Source organism: Harpegnathos saltator, unplaced genomic scaffold (assembly GCF_003227715.2).
Source record: "Harpegnathos saltator strain DR-91 unplaced genomic scaffold, Hsal_v8.6 scaffold320, whole genome shotgun sequence".
Classification (NCBI taxonomy): domain Eukaryota; kingdom Metazoa; phylum Arthropoda; class Insecta; order Hymenoptera; family Formicidae; genus Harpegnathos; species Harpegnathos saltator.
In genome coordinates, this window is record NW_020230118.1 from 452458 (window position 1) to 476240 (window position 23783).

The following is a 23783-nucleotide window of genomic DNA, read 5'->3' on the forward strand; positions in this document are numbered from 1 at the left end:
ATAAGTGTATATATATATATATATATATATATACACACATGTGCAACATATATCATCATCTCTTACATATATATATTCACCGATAAGCAACCGTATAGAAAAATAGCAAATAAGAAGTTACTCCTTGATGACATAATAAAAACTACCAGCGGCGAAAGAATCAGCAGTTGCAGGAATGCTACTCTTTCGTCTCTACTATTCAAATTCTGACTGTGCCCTGAAACATTAAAAACACTATAATAAAGGTATCAATAGTGACATTAGGAATAGGGACATTATGCTAAACCTAATATACTAGTGAATCGCTATAATACTCATCATGAAAATTTTCTATAATTAATTAACATCTTTTATACAAACTTTTTAAAAATGGTGCTGAGTATATTAGCGCTTTCTATAAAACGTAGTTCATTCTTATGCGCTTGCTGATGCCACTTTTTGCGAATAGTATTCCACCGTGCAGTATGCTCCTTCATTAGTGTCTCTCGCGATTTGAGAGTATGTCCGTCCTACAATGTGTTATGTATAATTTATATTCATAATATATATTATTGTTAACATAAAGAATATGTATGATATATATCTTTTTTTATTTTTGAAGTTTCAATATACAATGTGTTCACAAGTCTTTTTAATATAAATTTGAATTTTATACACATTTGTCTAAGTTATTGACTTACATAATCTAAGTTCAGTTCCTCCTTCTCCCCAAGTACAGGAGATGGAATACGATTTTTTGGTATAGCCTCTTCACAGGGCAAAGGTAGTGGTAAATAATGGACATCATTCAACTCTCCATTTATTCCAAATAAATTATTCCCTATGTTAACTTCATTCACTATTTCTGGGCTTGGACTGCGTACTCTATGCAAATATATGAGTGTCTCTAAATTTTTTTATAAAGAGTTGTTTATAAAATTCCTTTTTTCTTCACACACATACACTTATATGCTTTAATATTTCATATTATATAACTTACAAAGTACATTAAAAAAAATAAAAAATATTGATAAAAATGTATCAGGTACCAAATAGCATTCTAAAATAGTACAACCAATTGAAACTAAAATGAACCAAACATCAAGATGAGTAAATAATAATATATGCAAGTATTGCTTACTTAGGAACCAAGTTCGGATTTCTTGGTTGATTGGCCATCCAAGCACGACATATGGGATAAAGTGGAGTATCTTCTTGAAATTGAGCTAAATCAACACTACGATCAAATAATTTCATCACATATGTATGATGAAATGGTGTGTCAGCTTGTATCTGACGGCGACGCCTGATTTTCCGTGGTTGTTGAAAATTCATAGTCTTTGTCCTGTATATCTCATATAATTAAAAGAAAAAATTGATCATTATGAATTTATATTATGTAATCATGAAAATGAGTTAAAACTTACGTTTTCTTCATTTGTTTATAATCATGAGCAGAACTTTCTTCGCTCGAATCTGCTGAAGAACCTGTATCACTGTGTTGTAGTAATTCACGGAGAGCACCTTTTAATCGATCTCTTGCTACAAGTACATCACTGTCCCCTATTAACATGTATGATTTACATTATACTCAAAGTTGCTAACAAAGTTACTTATAGTACTTAATATTTCTTTTCAAATACTTCAATTCAATTTCAAATATTTCAAATACTTTATTTTCAAATATTACCTATTTCATCTTTTATTTCCACTTTCACTCGCCCTGGCATTATTGGTGGAGGTTGAATATTTCTTTTTTTCCCCATCTAAAATATTACTATACTTAACAATGATTTTATTAGTGTCAACTTAATTATTTTGTCTTAAATTAATATTTAATAATAATTAAATTAATACTTATAAGAAAAATCTACATAATTTATAAAAAAAACTTGCATCTTACATACAGTGCTCCTGCTATAAAATAACTATAAAATAACTGTAAACATCAAAATAAAGTAACGTTCATATGCATACAAAATTTAAATCAAACAATTTTTTGCTGATCCAATAACAAATATACTTTTCGTATACATATAATAAATTATTTAATATTTATTTGATGTTACTATAATAATAAAAATAGATAAAAAAATAGCGGATTAGAATAATTCTTCAGTCCTAACCTCTTTCCAAAACAATCACTTAGCCTGTTCTCCTTCGCAAAACTTCCTGAACTGGTGCACACATTAGTGCAATAAATTTGAATGAAACAAAAGGTCTTTTTTTACAAAAGGTTGTTTTTAGCTGAGCTATAGTGCTGTATTAAAGCTTCGTCCTTTTTTCAACACAAGTTTATATATTTTTACTTTAATGTCAAAAAGTGCAATTTAGTTTGGCTAAAAAGAACAAATCATTGGGTGCATTCAGTACTACAACCGCTCACTGAGCGCTAAGTGAGCTCTTGCATCTGATTGGTGTATATTTTTAAATCTAAAGGAATATACCAATCAAATGTAAAAGCTCATTGAGCGCTCAGTAAGCGGTTATAGTACTGAATGCACTCAGTGGCTGCGTTCAGAAAACACAAAGGTTACACAACGGTTGAGTAATTCGTCAACGTTATTGGTCTAAATGTAAGGATCTAACAGTAAGGACAAATAGTTACTGAGCGCTCAGTGAGCGTTTTGTTTTCTGAACGCAACTATTGGGTGCATTCAGTACTACAATCTCTCAATGAGCTTTTACATTTGATTGGTATATTCTTTTAGATTTAAAAATATATACCAATCAGATGCAAGAGCTCACTTAGCGCTCAGTGAGCGGTTGTAGTACTGAATGCACCCATTGAACCAGGGGGTACGGTCGCGGACATAAAGGTTGTCACTTTTTTTTAATGACTTTTGGGACACATCCCGACTCGAGAAAGATGACAGCTGCTGCTCCGCCTGCGGAGCACGCCTGCGCAGTAACTCACAACGAAAGGCGAGAAATGAAATATACATGGTATGACATAAGTATGTCAACAATCATTGCGTTTAGTGAAGAAAACCGCATAATGAACAATTAGTGACTATTGGTCCTTACTGTTAGATCTTTACATTCAGACCAATAACGTTGACAAATTATTCAACAGTTGCTCAACCGTTGAGTGTCGTGAACGCACCCAATTCTTACATTTTGAAAAATCAGCAGCGGAGGGATAGATACATAGTGTAAGTCATTCAAATGGGAATGCGTCTTTTGCAAGGTATTGAACAGGTATATATATTAAATTTTAAGTGAAATCGTATTTATTTAGTCACTAATCGCTCACTGAGCGGTTTTCTCTGCTGAGCGCAATGATTATTGACATACTTATGTCATACCACGTATATTTCATTTCTCGCCTTTCGTTGTGAGTTACTGCCAGGAGGTTAAAACTCGCCTCTTGTGAGAAGGGGACACTATTTTCAACGCCGCCTGGAGCACCAGCCCGGAAGTAACGAACTAAGGAACGAGTGGTGGGGAGGTTGCCGCCATATTTAAATCATACCGCGCGCGCGTGGTACATACTTATAGATATTAAAATTAAATTTATAAGTTCCTGAGCGATATTGTAAAGTTTAAATGTTATTTACGTTACTTAAGACTACGTAAAAAATGTTTCACAAATTTAAAATAGTTTTCATTTGTAATCTTAAGTACAGTAAATAATAGTTAAACTGAACAACATCGCTCAGAAACTTATCACTTTATTATTTTTTGCAAACAATATTATTGAGAGGATTATAATATATATACGTTAATATTATATTATTAAAATATATCACAATGCACATAAAGATATTTATCAATGTTTACATTTGTACATTTAATTACATTATTTATCAATGTATACATTTGTACATTTAATTACATTTAAATAGAACATAATTACATATTATTTTTATTAGTTTTTTGTTGCACAAAAATTAAAATATAACAAAATATATATAACAGGTAAATATAATAAGTAAACTATTTGAAAAAAGTAGTAAAAATAATAATATAATGTTGAATCATGTAACATATATTGCTAAATTATAAATTATATATATATATATAATATAATTCACATATAAAAAAGCTTTACATAACATTTTCCCGTCCCACTTTAAACAGACTACGGACTGTCGGACATAAACATGTAAAATATCCGGTGTGGTTAAAAAATGTGATGCAAAGCACATAATTTGTGCACAACCGCATCATAAAAGCATTCAAGCACTCAATCATTCATACACACTTTACAAATTAATATAATATAAAATAATAACATACATAACTAAATAATAACATACATAACAAATTGTTTACAGAAGTTATCCTAGAAGCATTCCTTTTATATCACTACACTTCTTCTCAGATGCGATATTCTGCTTTCGCTAGAATTTCGCATCTTTCCTCCGATCTTATCTCCATCTACTAACCACCACTGCCTGAAGGCATGCCTTCTTATAGGAAAATATGACTTCTTCAGGTAGATAATTGATCGGAGTAGAAGGACCTACCTATCTCTATTAATAAGCTACTCATACTCACAGTCATACAAATATATTGTCATACAATACATAATTTTATCATACAATTGTCACTCAACATACCATTACAAAAATGAAATACAATAAAAATAGAATTACAAATTGTATACAATATTTTGGAAATAAATAAATATAAAAAATACATACAATAAATATATTATATATAATAAGTAAAACTTAAATATAATTAATAAATATAACCTAAATAATTCAAAAAATAATATAACAATATTATTGCACACGCCGTTTTTTGTGAATATAATCTTTATAATTTTTTAAAATAATATTTCTTTTTGTTCGCTCTATTATAAAATTTGTACGCATCTGCTTAATTTTATTAACACTCGCGATCACATTACGCTGCAGTATTTCAATATTTACATCTGAATTTTTTATTGCAGAATTTTTTTTCTCACACCACAATATTATAATTTGCATAGCTAACACATGCACTATAATTTTACATATATTTGTATGTTCTACACACTCATGCCAACTCATATTAATATTATAATTTTCTAAAAATTGTAACAATACTTTTAAAATATTTTTTTTATGTACTCTAGTTTTTAACAATTTATTAATAACGCCTGTAATTTGTTTAATGCAAACTGAAAATTCACTACTCAATAGACTATTTTCACATTCTGTACAAAAATTAACTTCCTTCAAAATAGATCTAATTATATGTTCCCGATTATCTAAAGATACTACGTTTAATATATCATTCGAAACATTATTTTCTGACAGTAATTCCGGAACTTCATCATCATTATAAATGGATTCGTTTGCTATATTTTCTAAATATTTGTCTAAAGAGAACAACATTGAACAATTATATATAATAAATAATATATAAACTAATAATATATAATATAATATCTTATATAATAAGGATATATAAAATATTGTAATAAGTATATATATACAATGAAATCAGTATTATTCACTAATAATAATTAAACACTATAAATCACTGAAACACTATCAATTAAACACTTAAACACTATAAATCACTTATACACTTAAACACTATAATTTACTATACAACTAAAAAAAAAAAAAAACACGTTATAATATATTACAAAATATTCACTACATAAACACAAATAGCACTAAAAAATTTGCGTTTAGCGTTAATTGTACTATGCTGCACTATGAATTGTTTAACCATAAACGGTGATAAACTGTCAAGGCAAAAAAAATCAAATCAAAATCAACTTATGGGCAAGGGGAAAAGAGAGGAAAAGAGAGGGATCGACTGTGCTGCCGCCTAGAGCACCGACCACTGAACTGAACTTCCGGAGCCAAAAAATACGGAGAGTTTGAACCCCCTGGTTACTGCGTAGGCGTGCTCCGCAGGCGGAACAGCAGCTCTCATCTTTCTCGAGTCGGGATGCGTCCTGAAAGTCATTAAAAAAAAAGTGACAACCTTTATCTCCGCGACCATACAGAAAACTTGGTAACTTTTCCAACATTTATCTTACGATATCTCGCTAACTATTCATCGACAAAAAAATAGCATTAGACTTTTTTACTTTATTTAATATCAAGAATATATTAATAGTGCCCTAACTTTTGTTAATTTAATAATTTTGAAATTTCCAAAGGTCGATAAGTTAACAAAAGTTAGGGCACTATTATAATAATATATTCTTGATAGTAAGTAAAGTAAAAAAGTCTAATACTATTTTTTCTTTCGACGAATAGTTAGCGAGATATCGTAAGTTAAATGTTGAAAAAGTTACCAAGTTTTCCTTAAATATCTCAAAAAATATTAACCAAATAAAAAAATGTTTCAGACAAAAATTGTTCAAATTAATTGATAGAAAAAGAAAATATAACAAAAAATTCGGATTTCCATTTATGAAAATTGATTGTCAGTGAATATCTCAAAAGTGGCGCCATTTATAAACAAAATGCTATCGCTTTCTTGTCCTCTTTCAAGCCAAACAACTTTTGTCTGAAACCTTTTTTGATTTAATGCAGTGTTTTTGAGATATTTGTGATGTGACATTAAAATGGGACACCCTGTATATATATTGTTTCACACTGCAGTATTGCGGCGATAATCAGAAATATTATGTGGCGGTCCGTAATGCTGGAATATAGCGGCAATATTCCTGTGATATTGCAATGAGATTTATCATCACGCAATAATGTTGTAATATTGTCACTATGTTGCCATACGATAGTCACATTGTAACATTGCAGTAATATTCCAGTGATATTGTAATATTCCAGTGATATTGTCTGATATATCGCTCATCTGTTAAGTCAAAACGCAAATATTTTCGGTAATCATAGCTTCAGAATCATAAATTTTATAATGTAATAAATATAAATTTTATTTGTAAGATGCTATAAACCATAATTACTAAAAAGTTTTTATTAAAATCAGTATCTTATCATTATCATTTTTATAATAAAAATACAGATGTAATATTAACGTATATATATCAGGTGTAGTAAAAAGAAATCCATTATTTTTGCATGAAATTGAAGGCTTTAATTACCATAGTTAGAATGATCCGATTTAGGTCAAATATGCGCCGTTTTGTTCGATAACTTGTTGCCATTTTGAAGGTAATTTCATTATGCCTCTCTCATAGAAGCCCTCGTCCCTATTGGCAAAAAATTGAGACAGTCGATTTTCACAAGCCTCTCTTGAAGCGAATTTTTCACCAGCAAAATTGTTCGCCATGGACAGAAACAGATGGTAATCACTTGGTGCCAGGTCCGGACTATAAGATGGATGCATAAGAACCTCCCAACCAAGTTCCCGGAGCTTCTGGCGAGTCACTATCGATGTGTGTGGCCTGGCGTTGTCCTGATGGAACACAATTCCTCTCCTATTGGCCAAAGCTGGCCGCTTCTGGGCGATTGCTTCCTTCAGACGGTCCAATTGTTGACAGTACAGTTCCGAGTTAAGGGTTTTGCCGTAGGGGAGCAGCTCATAGTAGATAATTCCCTGCCAATCCCACTAAACAGACAGCAAAACCTTCCTGGCCGTCAATCCTGGCTTGGCCACCGTTTCCGCCGGCTCACCGCGATTCGACTACGACCGTTTTCGCTTGACGTTGTCGTAAGTGATCCACTTTTCATCACCAGTGACCAACCGCTTCAGAAATGGGTCGATTTTGTTGCGATTCAGTAGCGATTCGCAGATGGAAATTCGGTCCATGAGGTTTTTTTTCGTTAACTTGTGTGGCACCCATACATCGAGCTTCTTTTTGTATCCAGCCTTATTCAAATGGTTCCAAACGGTTTTTTGTGCAATCTTTAGCTCTTGGGCAATCAAAACAGTGCTTACATGACGGTCGGACTCGACAATGTCCATGATTTTATCGATATTTTTGACAATTGGCCTTCCAGTGCGTGGTGCATCTTTGACATCGAAATTACCGGAACGGAATCGACGCAACCAAAATTGCGCGTGATTGGCTGTTACAGTATCAGGACCATAAACACTATTCACATTTTCAGCCACCTGGCTTGCGTTTTCGCCTTTATCGAAGAAAAACTGTAAAATATAGCGTATTTTCTCTTTGCTAGTGTCTATCTTTGACGCGCGCTCAAACAAAACTGAGTCAACTAATCACAAAACTGTCAGAAAAGTTTTTTTAGTACGAAATCTCATCTTTCTAACGCCATCTAGTGGAACCCGATCGGACTTATACAACGCGAGATACAGATAACTAAAGCCATCTATTGGAAAAATAATGGATTTCTTTTTACTACACCTGATATAAGACAATTTTCAATAATAGAAATATAAATATAATGATAGCATAAACAATAATGTTTATGGAAGTTCTCAATAAGAACTTTTCGCAAATCGAAAAAATTTTATGTCTTATTCAGTAAAGGATTCTGAAACTGAGTACAGCAACCGTCAATAGCGTGACTATAAACTTTGAACTAACAGATATTAAAGAAATCGCTAATAATTCTTTTCGAGAATAATTGTTTTAAAAGTTTTCGGGTAAGCTTTTTACAATTTGACCATTTAGATCTAAACAAAACGGCGTATTTTCTTCAGTCTGTCTTTTATGAAAATTATTGATTTCTTAAAAAAAATTGTTATTTTATACCGGAAACTACAAAGATCGCGTTATTAACATTTGTACCTTAAAAATATGTGGGTAGTTTTTTTTCTAAATTTTTTTTCAATATGGCGGATTCAACATTGCAGCCGAAATCACGAATTTCATCTTATATCGATTTTTCTAACGCTTTTTCACTTTATAATGCTGATTTATTCAATCTGTCTGATATATCACTCCGCAACATTGTTCTAATATTCCTGCGATATTGTAGATTGATATATCACATTAGTATTACTGCGATACTCAGAAATATTACGTAGTGGTCTATCATGCTGGAATATAGCGGCAATATTCCTATGATACTGCAATGAGATTTATTATCGCGCAATATTGTTGTAATATTGTCACTATGTTGCCATACGATAGTCACATTGTAACATTGCAGTAATATTCTAGTGATATTGTAATCTGATATATCACTCGTAATATTGTGATAATATTGCTGGAATATTATATAATAATCTTGTGATTTTGTAATATTGCTACGATATTGTAATATTGCTTCAATATTGCTGCAATATTGCAGTGCTGTGTGGGATATGTATATTGAGTTGTGTAATATATGTATAATTTCAAAATTATTAGGTAAAATGAAATGATAGAATTTTTATGTCTGTATAATTTTTTAAAATAATTGTATAGAAAATACAAAATTATAGATATCAGCAGCATACAACTACACAACTCAATATGTATATATTAGAAACACAATATAAATATAAAACTACATATTTATTACAACTTTTATTTTGTATTTTGTTATTGCCATGTTTACAAATATTATTTTAAACGGTTACAATATTTCTTATAATAAAAGTAAAATTTATCGCATTTTCTACATTATTAAATAATATATTAAATTTGAAATATACTGATATATATAATAGGATGTCACACACAGTAAAATAAGATTCATTTATATATAAAATATTGTGCAGATGTTTTCATTAGTGAATAGCTATGAGAAAAAATGATTTTTTTTATAGAAATAATGTTAACATAATAATGAAATGAAACATACCTGTGGAGAACATTTTAAATTTATCGTCAACATTTGGAAGAAAGTCTTCTGTACATTTGACATGTCCTTCGTGATGTCATCCCATTTATTCCCACGTCGCAGTTTGTTGATCCTCTGATGCTGGTGATAAATAATCCTGTTCTTATTGTGTAACATCTTCCATTGTGTCCTTAAGTTTCTTCTTAAAACATAGATTTCTTCTTCTTCATTTTTTCTTGCTGTCTCTTCACCTATGTTTATGGGCAGTGGCACAAAAGCAGAATTGTTTGGAACATTTTCTACTACACTAACATGCTCACAAATATTATCGTTAACGTTAATATCAACATGTTCAAAATTTAAAAGCAAATGTAATGTTGGTACAGCATTATTGGTTAGGCGTCGCCTAGACCCATAAGGCTGTACTATATTTTCTGGAAAATGTTTCGTACAGATTCTCAATTTGGTCAATGTTGTAATTTCTTTAGGCGCACCTATTATATCACAAATTACATGAAATATAAGAAATTACATGATATGAAATAATTATGAAATATTAAAAATTACATTAGAAAAACGAGAGCATTGCGATGTTAAAGATAAACATGGATATCTATACATAAGATAAAGAAAATGTGTTTAAATTAATTAAAATATATTTAATAAATTTTAAATAAAAATATTTACTATTAAAAAATTGTCATTGCATCTGTTTAATACTTACCGATCAAATCAGTTTTGCCTATAGCTATTAGCCAATGTTCCCTTTTCGATGCATCCTCTGGGAAGCGATGTACAGGTATTTGAGATGTGGACTTACATTGCGGAATACAACACTTCCACACCATCTTGAAGAAATGTACCTAGAAAATTAACATTGTTACTTATATATAAAGTAAGATATTAATACAAAATAAAATATTAATTAATAAAAAGACAAAATAAACCATAAAGTAAGAAGCATATTCTCTCTTTTCTTTATTTTCTCTAAGAAATATTAAGTGTTATATTAACATGTAATATTAAGAGAGGTAACCAACTCAGTAAATAATTTGTTAACAGTGTGATCAACGATTGGCAATAAATTTGAGCAGAATATGTTAAATATGGCGTCGACTCCGGGGCTTATTTCTATTATTTGCACCGGATAAGGAGGGGCAATGGTGGAGGCCGGCATATATGGACAGCAGGTCTTAAAGGATAGCAACCTTTGACCTTGAGAGACCACCAGTTTGTACCACTAGGTACAAGTAACAATGCCTCTCTCTGTAGTCGCCCTGCGCTCGGGATAGCACTAGAGATGTCGCTTCCGAACGCATCTCTCAACGTTATCTAGGGAGGGGAGAGTGTCGTGAGCGTGGAGCGTCAGGTAGCTTAGTGATCTTGAGCAGTCGTCCGGCAAGCGAAAGACTCGGGTTCGATTCCCGGTCTAGCGACTATCGCGCTCTCGATATTTTTCTCTCTTCGGAACGAAAATAAGATGCAGGTCCCGAATGTACGGCGTCCCATCGCCACCTAGTATGCCCTCCTTTTTTCATGGAATATGTTAACAAATTGATAGATTTACAATATCTATAATAATTTGCTTTATTGCTTTCCCCTGGGGTTACAATTCTTTCCCACCCCCTACTTTTACACTCTACTTTTTTACAACTATATCCTTACAAACTATTCGCAATCCGCACGAGGGAGAGCACTCCGCACCCACACTCCATTCCTCCACTTTTTCATTCTCTCCCTCTCTCTCACTCTCCATTCCTCTCCTTTCACACCTTGATCTCCGTTTCCGCCGCTCTTTCTATCTCCTCCTTCCTCTCCCTCACCCCCCTCCCCTCTCCACCAATTCTCTACTTCCCTCATCCACCTCTCCTCCTTCCCTCCTCTCCTAGAATCTCCCTCTCCACTTCCTGCCATCTCTCTAAGTAATACTTACAATTAATTGCTTTTTATGATTATTGAATGGTTCCTGAGATAGAATATGATCACTCATGTCTAAAAAGACACAAGGTAATACATATTGTACAACACGGTTTATAATTACAGGTTTTACATTTATTTTAAAAATATCACTTTGATATTGTCTAATAATTCTTTCTACCCATGTACAAACATAAAAAATGTCTTTTGATGGTTTAAGTAACATACCTCTATCTCTTTTTAATAATAATAAGTTGGTTGTATCGTTTGTTTCCAAATATTTTTTACATACTGTGCACGAAATTTTTTTTTTAATTGTTTAACAACAAATCCAGCTATGTATTCAGTAATATCAGTAACAAATATACTTAAGGAAGGAATGCCAAAAATATAATCATGATCAAATAAAACATTTTTATTGGTAATCACTTGCTCACTGTTTTTATCGATATTACTAATATCACTTGCATTTTTATGTCTCAAAACAGAAACTGGTAATATTGATGTCGTATCTAATATTGTACAATTAGCATATTCTGATTCTGATGTGTACTAATAATTTTTTGTAAGCACTTTCAAATTGAATACATGTTGGATTGCTGTTAAAACCTCCACGACTTCGGATTGCACTGAAGAACGACTGCAAGTGACCTTGCAATAATTTATAGGTAAGTAAATATTCTATATATTTTTTTGAGTGCAAAGTTCGATATAATTCAAGTGCATTTTCTAAACAATATACTATTCCAATAAAACCTGTACTTCGTGTTGAATGTATAATGTGTCTACCAGTATTATCTTTTAAATTAGAAATGTACGTTTTAAATGTTGATATAAAGTCTGAATATTCTATTAAGGTATTGTTACTAACGGGCTGATTAAAGGGTCTTTTAGAAAATTTATTTCGACAGTTTAATATGTCAAACGCTCTATTCATTAGAGAACAAAATTCTGCAGTAGCTAAAGCTCCTTGAAAACCATCATATTTTTTCTCTACACAATATATTAGTGCTTTGTTCACACTATCGCTTAACACTTGTACTGCTAAACGAACATTCATTTTCTCATTGTGATAATTAATGTGACGCCCAGTTAATTTTGTGGCAGCTTTTAAACCTTCTATTTTTTCTTTATTATAAAGAGCGATTATATATTCCCATTTTATCAATTCTCCTTTTTCATTAAAGAATACTTTTCTCTCACCAAAAGCATTTCTTATTAATTTAATACTATGGGAAGGATCCAAAAATATAAAAATATTGTCTCTTGTTATGGGATGGCGAAAATACACAAAGTATTAAAATTAAAAACTGCACCTAATTGTGCACACATACATTTATTAACGGGTGCTCCATCAAATGTAACTGAATAAACATGACATTTTGTGTCATGTAATAAAGATAAGCAAGTCTTCAATAAATTAGCTCTTTCCATCGCATTTAAACCGTCAATTAAAAAATATCTTAACGGTATTTTCCAATGACTGTTTAAAGCAACAGCAAGAAATACCAAAGCGTTTTTTGCCAAATCTAAATCATCATGATCGTAAGTAAAATCTGAACCTAAGTTAATAAAACCAGAACACTTGTGACCATCCCAATGAACGTGTTGCCGAATTGCCATCTCGTCAATGACAATATTAACAATAACGACTCCTTCTTGTACTTTTTGTCTAATAGAATTAAAAGATTCGTGCGTGAATCCAGGTTTTCCGTCAATCGTCTCATACCACTTACGTATTGTATGCTCACTCGGTAATAAATTGTTAAAAGATTTGGTAACATAAGCATAAGCTCTAGCAGAATAAAAATGTAATGTTAAAGCAAATCGCCTTAAGTCAGAGTTAAAAGGCGCTTTCTTAACTCCCGATAAATGTCTTTTCATGATTTGTGCAAGCGAATCAGATGCTGTCGTCTGTATAAATAAAAAGAAAATTATAAGTCAAAAAAAAAGTCCGTAAAACAAAATTGACCGTTTTGCTATATTAAGAAAAAAATTGGCATTGTTATTTAAAACATTGAATAGTAGTACAATATAAAAAATAGCAACACAATTACGTATTATATATATTACACAGACTGTAAACAATGTTTCACTACAATATCAAAATTTCAAGATAAATTGCGATTTATAAATTAAATTATGTGCAAATTATATTCTATTATATTAAATACAAACTATACAATTAAATCATTATTATTACAAGTATATGAACACAGACGCATGCGGGCACACACACGCACACAATTTATTGATATAAGGATAAAGTGTTGTAAACTGTTGAAACTGATTTCAATAAAATTCGTATTTTTTGTTGATTATATTAACTACTACTTAATGTTAAATGTCAATAGAATTTTTTTAAAATAAATACCTGTAACATATGAGCTGCACTTTCTGATATTAATTGTTTTTTCCGTAATTTTTTAAGTAAATCTTCGAGTGTGTGCACTTTTGACTCTAACCTTTTTATATGTTTCTTAGAAGTATCTAATTGTCTTCGACAGTCAGAAAGTTTTCTTACTACTAAGTCAAAACAATGTTTAGCACGGCGTGGAGTTGAAAAATGTTCTTCTGTACAGTCTCCAACTCTTGCAGGACGCCAAATCTTCTTCCTTCTATCAAGCGATTTCCTACAAAATAAGATATTTTAGTCAACACAGGTATTTATATATAGTTACCAGTAAATATATTTAATGATAAAAGAAAATAAATATTACTGGGAATATTGTATTTCTATATTGTCCTGTTGAATATTTATGTCTGTTATTTCATTCTCATTTTCTTCTAACGTGGATGTATTTGTTGTCTTACATACAGATAAAGTTGAATCATCAGCTCTATAACAAACGAATTACAAAATACATGTAAATTTTCCATTAATCATTAATAATTAAACGTTAAAAAATAACATTAACATTTTCTTAAAAGCAAAAATATACCTTGGTGATGTAAATTCCATTTCTTCTTTTTCATTATGAATAAGTTGAACTATATTTGCTGCGTCTGACGTTGATGAAAAAAACGAGTCTGGTAAAATAATTGAAGCAGACAAAGACTGTTTTCTTATTCTAAAAAAATGAAAAACAAAATTTATATTATTAATCAAATCAAAATATCTTAAAAATAGTTTTTTAGAACGCATTAATAAGATGTGAAAAATAACTCCAATGTAACACATGTAAAATTGCAAGTTAAATATTTTTCCTTTGGGTATATTTTATATTTTACCTATATATATATTTATATATATATTACCTTTTTAAATATGTTTTATTTTCTCCAAAAAATAATAATGGAACTGCATCGTTCTTCAATAATCTACGTCCTTCATTCCATGCTTTAAATTGTAAAGAACTGAAGTGACGTGAACAAATCTTACTTTTTTTCTTTATTGTACTTAAATTGCATGCTTCCATCCATAACTTTTTATATTTTTCATTTGTTGGGAAACTAAAATTGTTAATGTTTAGTTAATATAATTTAGTTAATAATAGAGTATCTTACAACATCGACCCGTTAGAGGCATAGAACAAGTAAAGGTTGTTGAATGAGCGTCGAGGCGATTATGCGGAAGCTTCATCTCGATAGGAAGTATGGAATCTACGTGGATTCACGTGGAGTCCACGTCGAATCTATGCTTCAATCTGTGCTTCACATGAATTCGACGTGGATTCCACGTCCCATTCCTATCGAGATGATAGCTGACTTTTTCTTTACTTCTATGTCATTGTATTACTAAAATTTGCTTAATACTTACGAATGAAAAGAAACACTATTTTTCGTACAATACTTCATACCGCAAAGGACACATGTTTCAACCATGGTGAAGTTTTCTTCTTTTTAAGATCTTTTTAAAAGATCAGATCATTTATCCCATCAAGCGCTATCCAATATCTGGCACAACACAGATACCTACATCGCCATGTTTGCAGAAACTATATCATGTTGCGTACAACCAATCAGAATAGTTTATTTAATCCACGCATGTGCAAAACATATTTTCGGAGATGAAAAGACAGAGAAGTCCCGAAAAGTACGTTTCTCTGTCTAACCTCCTCTGGACACGATCTGCTATGTATGTCCATATATATAAGGTCTATGCTCTGCTGTTACCACAGGAGGTATTCTCATTAGCAGGCCGTCTGCAAACCAGCTGGAGAGGGGCTAACCTCTCCCTTCCATGGCCGCAGAGAGTCGCAACGAGCGCCTGGCATTAGGCTCCAGGTTAGCCCTCCTTTGGGAAGACAGACCTTCCGTCCTCCCAGCCAGGTAGCGCAGCTGCGTTCCACCCTGTCACAGTTCACGTCTCCCCCCCCACCTCGTACACTCCTCCCATATGTGCTTCCATGTCTCCTCTCTTCCCTCACACATCCTGCATCTTCTTTTTTCCTCTTCCTCCCAATACCTACTTCCCTTCAATTCACACCCCAGCCTAAACCTCGCTATCCTCCTCCATCTATTTTCCCTCAGCCCTTCTTTAGATACTCTGGTACTCCTCTTCCTTTCACCCTTCCATATCTCTCATTAAACCTTGACTCCCTTATCTTTTCCCATCTTTCCTTCACCTGTCTTCTCTTTTCCCTACTCTTTAATTCCTTTCCCCTTATTTCCCCTCCTGTTTTCCTTATCTCTTCTATCCTGTCTATTTTCCACCTTCTTTCCTCAAAAAACCTTTTCCTCTCCTCCTCCCATCTCCCTACTTCTTTCCCTCTCCTCGCCCTATCCCTCATCTCCATCCAACACATTCTTGCTATCTTCCCCCCTTCCCTCACCCAACCTCCTCTCATACCCTCACGCCCTTATTCCCGCTCTGCTCCTCATTAATTCCCTCTGCATTTCCTCTCACCATATACCCTGGCGTCCATCTTTCTATCCCCAGTGCCCATCTCAAGTATCTCTCCTGCAATTCCTCTATTTTTCTCCTCTCTCTCCATCTCCAAATCTTCACCCCATAACTTACCACCGGCCACACCAATTTGTCAAACAGCCATATCCTCTTTCCCCAGTCCTTTCTAAATCTCCTTTTCTCTAATCCCCATACCTTTTTTTTTTTTTGATAACGCAGGGGAAATCCATCATGGATACCCCCGACCTTTTGGGAGGGGGGGTATGTCAGACTCTTACTGACTAAAACCCCTGCGGGATGTCTACCATTCGGACCGTGGTGGGGGGAGTCAGGGGAACTACTCCCGTTTTCCCTCCCCGACACCCCGGCCCCAGGGCTCTCCGGGAGCCCCTCGCCTCGAGTACCGCGCCCTGCACTCAGGGAGTACATGGCGCAGTCCCCCGACCGGTTTCCCGGTGGGGTTGGCCTTCTGGTTTATACTTAGAGGGAGGGGACATCCACCCTCCCTCCGCGCCCCCTTACTTCCCCTCCAAAGGAGGGGGGGACTAATCCCCATACCTGCCCCATCACCCTCGCTCCCTTCCTTATCCTATCCCTCACCGCGAAAGATCGTATGCCAAAAATTGTTTTTGTTATATAGATACATTCCAGAGGATGATATTTGTGATCGATCTAACAAATTTATAAAATATTCTGAACACACTTTCCTCTTGTTGTGACAATCAATAATTTTCCATAAAAATTCTGTAACAATAATCATGAGAGATAATATGTTCAACTCAACATTTGTATAAATTTGCAATAATGCAAAATATTGTTTTTGCAATGTCTCTGCAATATTGCACTGCAATGTGCAATGTTGCAACATTACAGCAATATTGCTGCAATTGTCTGTGCTATATGGGAATATCCTCTGAATTACATAAACAAATACTCTTCAAACAGTATTAAACAATCCCTAAAAACAATTACATCCGTAAAATCTTTTGTCTGATCGAAAAAAAATTCATAAAATGTGTTTCGCCACGCTGAATGAGAAAATCCTCAGAACAATGTTATATTTAAAATGATGTATATTGTATTGTATCGGTTCGTTCCGCGAGAGGGGAAATGGAGGTCCTCCTCTCTGGCATGCTATTGTGCGCCAGCTCTCGGCGGCCGGCCGCCCGAGCGCTCAACTTATCGACGACTTTACCGACACTGCAATGGTAACACGAGCAGCGAAAGAATAGTTGTTGCGTCGATAAAGACATGTATGTGAGAAAGCGGGAGAATATAAAGTCTGCCACTTTTATTTAGAGAACTTTTGTCACAATGTAAATCGTGTTATTTTTTATGTAATAATATTAAATAGATAAATATAAAAAAAAATTGTATACCGTCACACATACGCGATATTGGATCTAAGTGAGAGATTGGTGCAGTGCATATATGTGACGTTGATTGCAAGCAAATTGAATTTTTGATTAATCAAATAATTATGCGCACATACGGAAGTGTTCCTTTGTTAATATTTGGGTGGCTCTGAAAAGAGCCGTTTGATGTTTGGCTCTGAAAAGAATCGTTTTAATAATCTGTCCAATGCCCTTGGCGTGCAACAACTTGTTGGAGACATGCGTCGATGGAATTGTGCAAATTCCAGAAAAATTGAGGCTCCCGTCTAAGATCCTCTCATGCGTTCTTCGCGTGTGCAACCAAAGTTGTTATATTTCTCTCATGAGCTCTCATGAGCAGGATTTTACAATTTTCCCCTTATGTTTTCTGTTTAACTGAGATCCGCAGATTTCACTGGCCAATTGAAAACTTCGTGCACTGTTATCTTGAAATAATCGAATTGTCGGCATATATGGATTTAGACGGAGAGAATCAAACGGTTTCCATACGAACTGCTGTTGATCCACCGATGAACAAAATATCCTTTCGTCCGTCCAAATAGTACGCTCCCAATCTTCTGGCAAAACGGTGTTTATTTGCTCTAGAGCAAATGCTACACGATTATCGCGATGTTCTTCGGTCAGTAGTATCTTCCGGGCAGGACGATAACAATATATGTCGGCGTCATTTAGTCTACATCGCGCAGTGTATGCCGAAAACGGCAAATCCAGTTGATGTACGCTTTGCGACAAAGAAAGAAAAGGATTGTTGTTTGCCTCTGCCAACAAAAGTGCGTCTTCCTGCTCGATTGATAGACGAACTCCCCTATTATATTTTCTTCTGTCGACAAGGCCCTCTTTTCCTTCTGCTTGCCACTGTCCAATCCACTTCCGCACTGTTCTTTCGGAACATGGAATGCGAATATCTTCGAATGCGACGTGCGATCTCTTCATTTGTTGCACCACACTCCCACATCCCAATAATGCGTCCACGGTCGACTTCAGTAAATATATGTTCCATGATCATATATAAAGATACGCAATAGGACACGACTGTTAGAAGAAACAGCAATGATAAAAACAAATGCATCTCGGCAATTGTTTTCCTTTCGCAGTCCTATATATCTTTGCTCTTCTTTTGTTTTTGAAAGAGCGCGAAATGTAATGACGCGAAACAAGCACGTCGGCGTAGCGAGATAAAAGATGTTGCCGATACGTTATTGCATCAGCAGAATCTATGCAGACGACGATATGCCGACAATTCGATTATTTCAAGATAACAGTGCATGAAGTTCTCAATTGTCTAGTGAAATCTGCGGATCTCAGTTAAACAGAAAACATAAGGGGAAAACTGTAAAATCCTGCTCATGAGAGCTCATGAGAGAAATATAACAACTTTGGTTGCACACGCGAAGAACGCATGAGAGGATCTTAGACGGGAGCCTCAATTTTTCTGGAATTTGCACAATTCCATCGACGCATGTCTCCAACAAGTTGTTGCACGCCAAGGGCATTGGACAGATTATTAAAACGATTCTTTTCAGAGCCAAACATCAAACGGCTCTTTTCAGAGCCACCCAAATATTAACAAAGGAACACTTCCGTATGTGCGCATAATTATTTGATTAATCAAAAATTCAATTTGCTTGCAATCAACGTCACATATATGCACTGCACCAATCTCTCACTTAGATCCAATATCGCGTATGTGTGACGGTATACAATTTTTTTTTATATTTATCTATTTAATATTATTACATAAAAAATAACACGATTTACATTGTGACAAAAGTTCTCTAAATAAAAGTGGCAGACTTTATATTCTCCCGCTTTCTCACATACATGTCTTTATCGACGCAACAACTATTCTTTCGCTGCTCGTGTTACCATTGCAGTGTCGGTAAAGTCGTCGATAAGTTGAGCGCTCGGGCGGCCGGCCGCCGAGAGCTGGCGCACAATAGCATGCCAGAGAGGGGGACCTCCATTTCCCCTCTCGCGGAACGAACCGATGCAATACAGTGTACAGTGCATTAATAAATATGTAGTCTAGTAAAAAGGTAATTTATTTGCTTATTAGAATATCTTCGAATGTATGCACTTGTTTGCGAAACAGTTTTTCCATTTATTTTCAATGCAGTGTCGAACAGCACAATTGTTAATCCAATGAACCTGTTTACGAGAAATAAGTGGACCATTGGCAGCGCTCTGAATTCAGTGTTCAGTGCACCACTCAATAAAAATATAATAATACTATGTTTGTATTAAAATGACACGAAGTTTAACGAATTATTTGTGAAAAATCACCGTAAATGGATGAAAAACAATATACAGTTATAGCATACAGTTTAGAAAACCCACTCCTTGCCAGCAATGTGGATAGAATCAAGTTGGGAAAAGAGTAAACATTATTTTTGCCGATTCATGTGATGATACCAAAGTATGAAGCAAATGCATTATGCATGTAGTACTGCAGTGGTATTGTGTATGCATGAAGAATGGAAAACTATTAATAAAGTAATTATTAGTAATTAAGTAACTAATCATTGTTTAAAAAGATGTACTGTGCCGTGTATATAAATGGTTTTAGTAAAAAAGGAGAAGAAGAAAGGGATAGTAGTGTCATGCAAGCGTTATGCAGACAAAACATACAAATAAAGAAGAAAATGCGATATTAAAATACACGAAAGATCCCTTTATGTTTGCTTCTTCCTTTCCTTACATCCTATCATTCCTTGGAGGAAATATAAACCTATGTCAAATAATTCTATTTCATAAGTGACTTATTCGACATTTGTTTATCATTTCCTCCTGATAGAAGAAACCACCACCTTCTCGCGATTTCCATCCAGCAGTAATGCGGATTTACATATTCTTTCTTACTAAAACCATTTATATAAACGACATAGTACATCTTTTTAAACACTGATTAGTTACTTAATTACTAATAATTACTTTATTAATAGTTTTCCATTCTTCATGCATACACAATACCACTGCAGTACTACATACATAATGCATTTGCTTCATACTTTGGTATCATCGCATGAATCGGTAAAAATAATGTTTACTCTTTTTCCAACTTGATTCTATCCACATTGCTGGCAAGGAGTGGGTTTTCTAAACTGTATGCTATAACTGTACACTGTTTTTCATCCATTTACGGTGATTTTTCACAAATAATTCGTTAAACTTCGTGTCATTTTAATACAAACATAGTATTATTATATTTTTATTGAGTGGTGCACTGAACACTGAATTCAGAGCGCTGCCAATGGTCCACTTATTTCTCTTAAACAGGTTCATTGGATTAACAGTTGTGCTGTTTGACACTGCATTGAAAATACATGGGAAAACTGTTTCGCGAACAAGTGCATACATTCGAAGATATTGTAATAAGCAAATAAATTACCTTTTTACTAGACTGCATATTTATTAATGCACTGTACATCATTTTAAATATAACATTGTTCTGAGGGTTTTCTCATTCAGCGCGGCGAAACAGACATATTTTATGAATTTTTTTCGCGCAGACAGAAGATTTCGGATACACGGATGTAATTGTTTTTGAAGATTGTTTAATACTGTTTGAAGAGTATTTGTTAATTCAGAGGATATTGTAATGAAAGTAAGAAGGTTTCATTTCGTACCTTCTTGATTTTGTTACAATACTTTTCCAGATTTTATTCTACATCTTTATACAACTTAAAATTATTCTTCAAATATTAATAAACAATTCCTAACAATAATCAAATCTATGAACCTGTCCGTCTCAGCAAAACAATTAATGAAATATATTCCATTTTCTCGGCGCGGAATATTATTAATATTATTATTGTAAACAACAATATTATTAATAATAATATAATATTCATAATAATTTCGGCGCGCCGAATAGAAAAAACTTCTCAGTATCGTCATAGTCGCGCCCGCGACTCAGATTACAGCCGAAAAAGAATCAGCCTAACTCGCGTCGCTGAGCGAGAACGAGAGCGAGAAAGAGGGAATTATATTCTCGCTCATGTCGCCGAGCTAACACGAGAGCGAGAAAGAGGGAATGATATTCTCTCTCTCTCGCTCGACGCGCCGACGATTGCCGAGCGCGTGGCCGACACAGATAGACCGAGTCGGCTGTGGTGCGTGCGTGGTAGGGGAAATTCGTTGGCGAGCCCGTTATCGATTTCCCATCACGGCTTCCCATTGACACCCTCGCCCTTTTTTCGCCCTATCACTCACTACTCGCCGTCTTATTCGTCGCCGGAAACGGAAGTCCTACAACATCTATAATTTGTTATTATTCTTTTTACCGAACCTGCTGAGAGACTGACAACACAACAACAGATAGACAATAGGAAGCAAGCAGGATTTGCAATGTTCCATTTAAATATATTGAAATGACAGATCTTGCTCGATTTCTGACATCAATTTGTCATATATTCAGTCATCAGATCCTATGATATTTCTGCCATTAAACTGCTGATAGAATTTGTAGTTTACTAGCAGAAATATGATCTGATAGCAAAATTTGATAGAGTGACTGTATAGAAATCAAGTTTGTCGTTCTAATATATTTAAATACTATATAACATATAGCAGATTCTGCTCGTTTTTAACCAATTTGCTGTTACAATATGTGTTACAATGTGTGAGTAGGCTTAAACATAATAATAGCAGATTAGGGCCGTAGGCCCTAATTTGAGGAGGGAATACGGGAGTAGTTCCCCTGACTCCCCTCCTCACGGCCCAACAAATAGATATTCCGCAGGGGTTTTAGTCGGTAAGAGTCCGACATAACCCCCTCCCCCCAAGGGGAGGGGGTATCCAAAGACCAAAAAAAAAAAAAAAGACCGTAGATAATTTTATATCTGTCGACACGTCACATTTGAACGATCTGTCGCCAATTTATAATAAAGATTTATAATAAAGATTAATTTTATCTACACACATATATATATAAATATTTACGTATATGTCAATATTATGACGCCACACGCTCTTTGTCCCTCGTTGGTCCTTCTTCTTTCTTCCTATAACACTGAAATGCTCTTTTTTGGGTACTTAAGTATACGAAACACCTTCTTAAGGATCTGCAGGAGCCAGAGACAAATCCAGCGTTGACTTTGGAGGCTTCGTGCGGTGAGATCGCGAACCAACACTGTGCGCGCAAGCGCAAGAGCAGGAAGGTTGGGTCAAGTCAGTTTGACAAGGACGAACAATCGATCGCATTATCCTTGTCTTACTCACTTGGGCATTTCGCCGGTCGATACACGGCGAGAAAATGCTTTCCAGGCTTTTGGGTGAGTGAGCCAAGCGTCGCAGCAACTTACGTACAATACCATTTTACAAATTGTCGTATTTTGTCTACCTGACGTTATATATCACTGCCAAATTATTATAGCATGTTTCTTATATTATTCTCGAGATCCCTACAAAGTTAGATTTTGCAATCCGGCCGTCCAAAATTTATGAAATATAAATGAAGCGTCCACCGTACCAAGCATCGCAGCGAATCACTCCAAAAATTATTTTACAAGATGCAAAATTTTGCCTCGTTGACGATACGTATAATTGCTAAACTGTTACAGCATCTTCCTTGAACTATCCCTGAGGACCTTACACAGCCAGATTTTACAATCCGGTCGTCCAAAATTTATAATATATAAATAAAGTATTAGCCGTACCAGGAATTGCAGCGAGTCAGGTGGAATACCATTTTACAAAAAGCAATATTTTGCCTTATTGACGTAATATATGACCATGAACTTGTTATAGCATCTTCCTACAACTATTTCCGAAATTTCTACAGAGTTAGATTTTACAAATAGGCCGTCAACAATTTATTATACATAAATAAAGCGTCAGCTGTACCAAATCGCAGCAAATCAGGCGGAATACAATTTTTCAAGAACAGATATATTGCCTCGTTGACAATATATATAATCGCCAAATTATTATGGTATCTTCTTTGAACTATCCCCAAGAACCCTACACAGCCAGATTTTGCAATCCGGCTGTCAAAAATTTATCATACATTAATAAAGCATTCGCTGTACCAAG

The 23783-nt window shown here is 34.2% G+C and overlaps 3 protein-coding genes across 4 annotated transcripts; all 3 read right to left on the reverse strand.

Annotated features, from left to right (window-relative positions):
• Positions 1-21: 21 nt before the first annotated feature.
• Positions 22-2325, reverse strand: mip40 (Myb-interacting protein 40). The gene is made up of 7 exons (XM_011146244.3): positions 2106-2325; positions 1670-1745; positions 1407-1542; positions 1121-1324; positions 681-864; positions 361-509; positions 22-217 (listed from the first exon to the last, which is right to left on the reverse strand). Exons 2-7 carry the CDS (start codon positions 1743-1745, stop codon positions 196-198), a joined length of 771 nt encoding a protein of 256 aa, XP_011144546.1. The 5' UTR covers positions 2106-2325; the 3' UTR covers positions 22-195.
• A 7203-nt stretch (positions 2326-9528) lies between these two features.
• Positions 9529-22927, reverse strand: LOC112588863 (uncharacterized). Of its 2 annotated transcripts, XM_025300048.1 has the most exons (3): positions 22692-22907; positions 10315-10453; positions 9529-10084 (listed from the first exon to the last, which is right to left on the reverse strand). In XM_025300048.1, exons 2-3 carry the CDS (start codon positions 10436-10438, stop codon positions 9585-9587), a joined length of 624 nt encoding a protein of 207 aa, XP_025155833.1. In that variant the 5' UTR covers positions 10439-10453; positions 22692-22907; the 3' UTR covers positions 9529-9584. The 2 variants fall into 2 exon arrangements, 1 of the variants encoding a protein (XP_025155833.1); XR_003113089.1 differs by lacking the exons at positions 9529-10084; positions 10315-10453 and adding an exon at positions 21158-22007 and having other exon boundaries at positions 22692-22927.
• Positions 12824-16585, reverse strand: LOC109504428 (uncharacterized). Its single transcript, XM_025300054.1, has 7 exons — positions 15268-16585; positions 14766-14960; positions 14450-14578; positions 14228-14347; positions 13882-14140; positions 13017-13421; positions 12824-12871 (listed from the first exon to the last, which is right to left on the reverse strand). Exons 1-7 carry the CDS (start codon positions 15330-15332, stop codon positions 12824-12826), a joined length of 1221 nt encoding a protein of 406 aa, XP_025155839.1. The 5' UTR covers positions 15333-16585.
• Positions 22928-23783: the final 856 nt, after the last annotated feature.

Bases quoted from the DNA above. Each gene is read 5' to 3' on its own strand.
- LOC109504428 (XM_025300054.1), bottom strand. From the start codon at position 15,332: ATGGTTGAAACATGTGTCCTTTGCGGTATGAAGTATTGTACGAAAAAT. The intron at 14,141-14,227 runs GTAATATTTATT...CTTATTTTGTAG, and splicing joins ATAGAAATACAATATTCCCA to GAAATCGCTTGATAGAAGGA. The intron at 13,422-13,881 runs GTATTTATTTTA...TTATTTATACAG, and splicing joins GTGCAGCTCATATGTTACAG to ACGACAGCATCTGATTCGCT.
- LOC112588863 (XM_025300048.1), bottom strand. From the start codon at position 10,438: ATGGTGTGGAAGTGTTGTATTCCGCAATGTAAGTCCACATCTCAAATA. The intron at 10,085-10,314 runs GTAAGTATTAAA...GTGATATAATAG, and splicing joins AGGCAAAACTGATTTGATCG to GTGCGCCTAAAGAAATTACA.
- mip40 (XM_011146244.3), bottom strand. From the start codon at position 1,745: ATGGGGAAAAAAAGAAATATTCAACCTCCACCAATAATGCCAGGGCGA. The intron at 510-680 runs GTAAGTCAATAA...AACACATTGTAG, and splicing joins AGGAACTGAACTTAGATTAT to GACGGACATACTCTCAAATC. The intron at 218-360 runs GTTTGTATAAAA...TTAATGTTTCAG, and splicing joins CTCAGCACCATTTTTAAAAA to GGCACAGTCAGAATTTGAAT.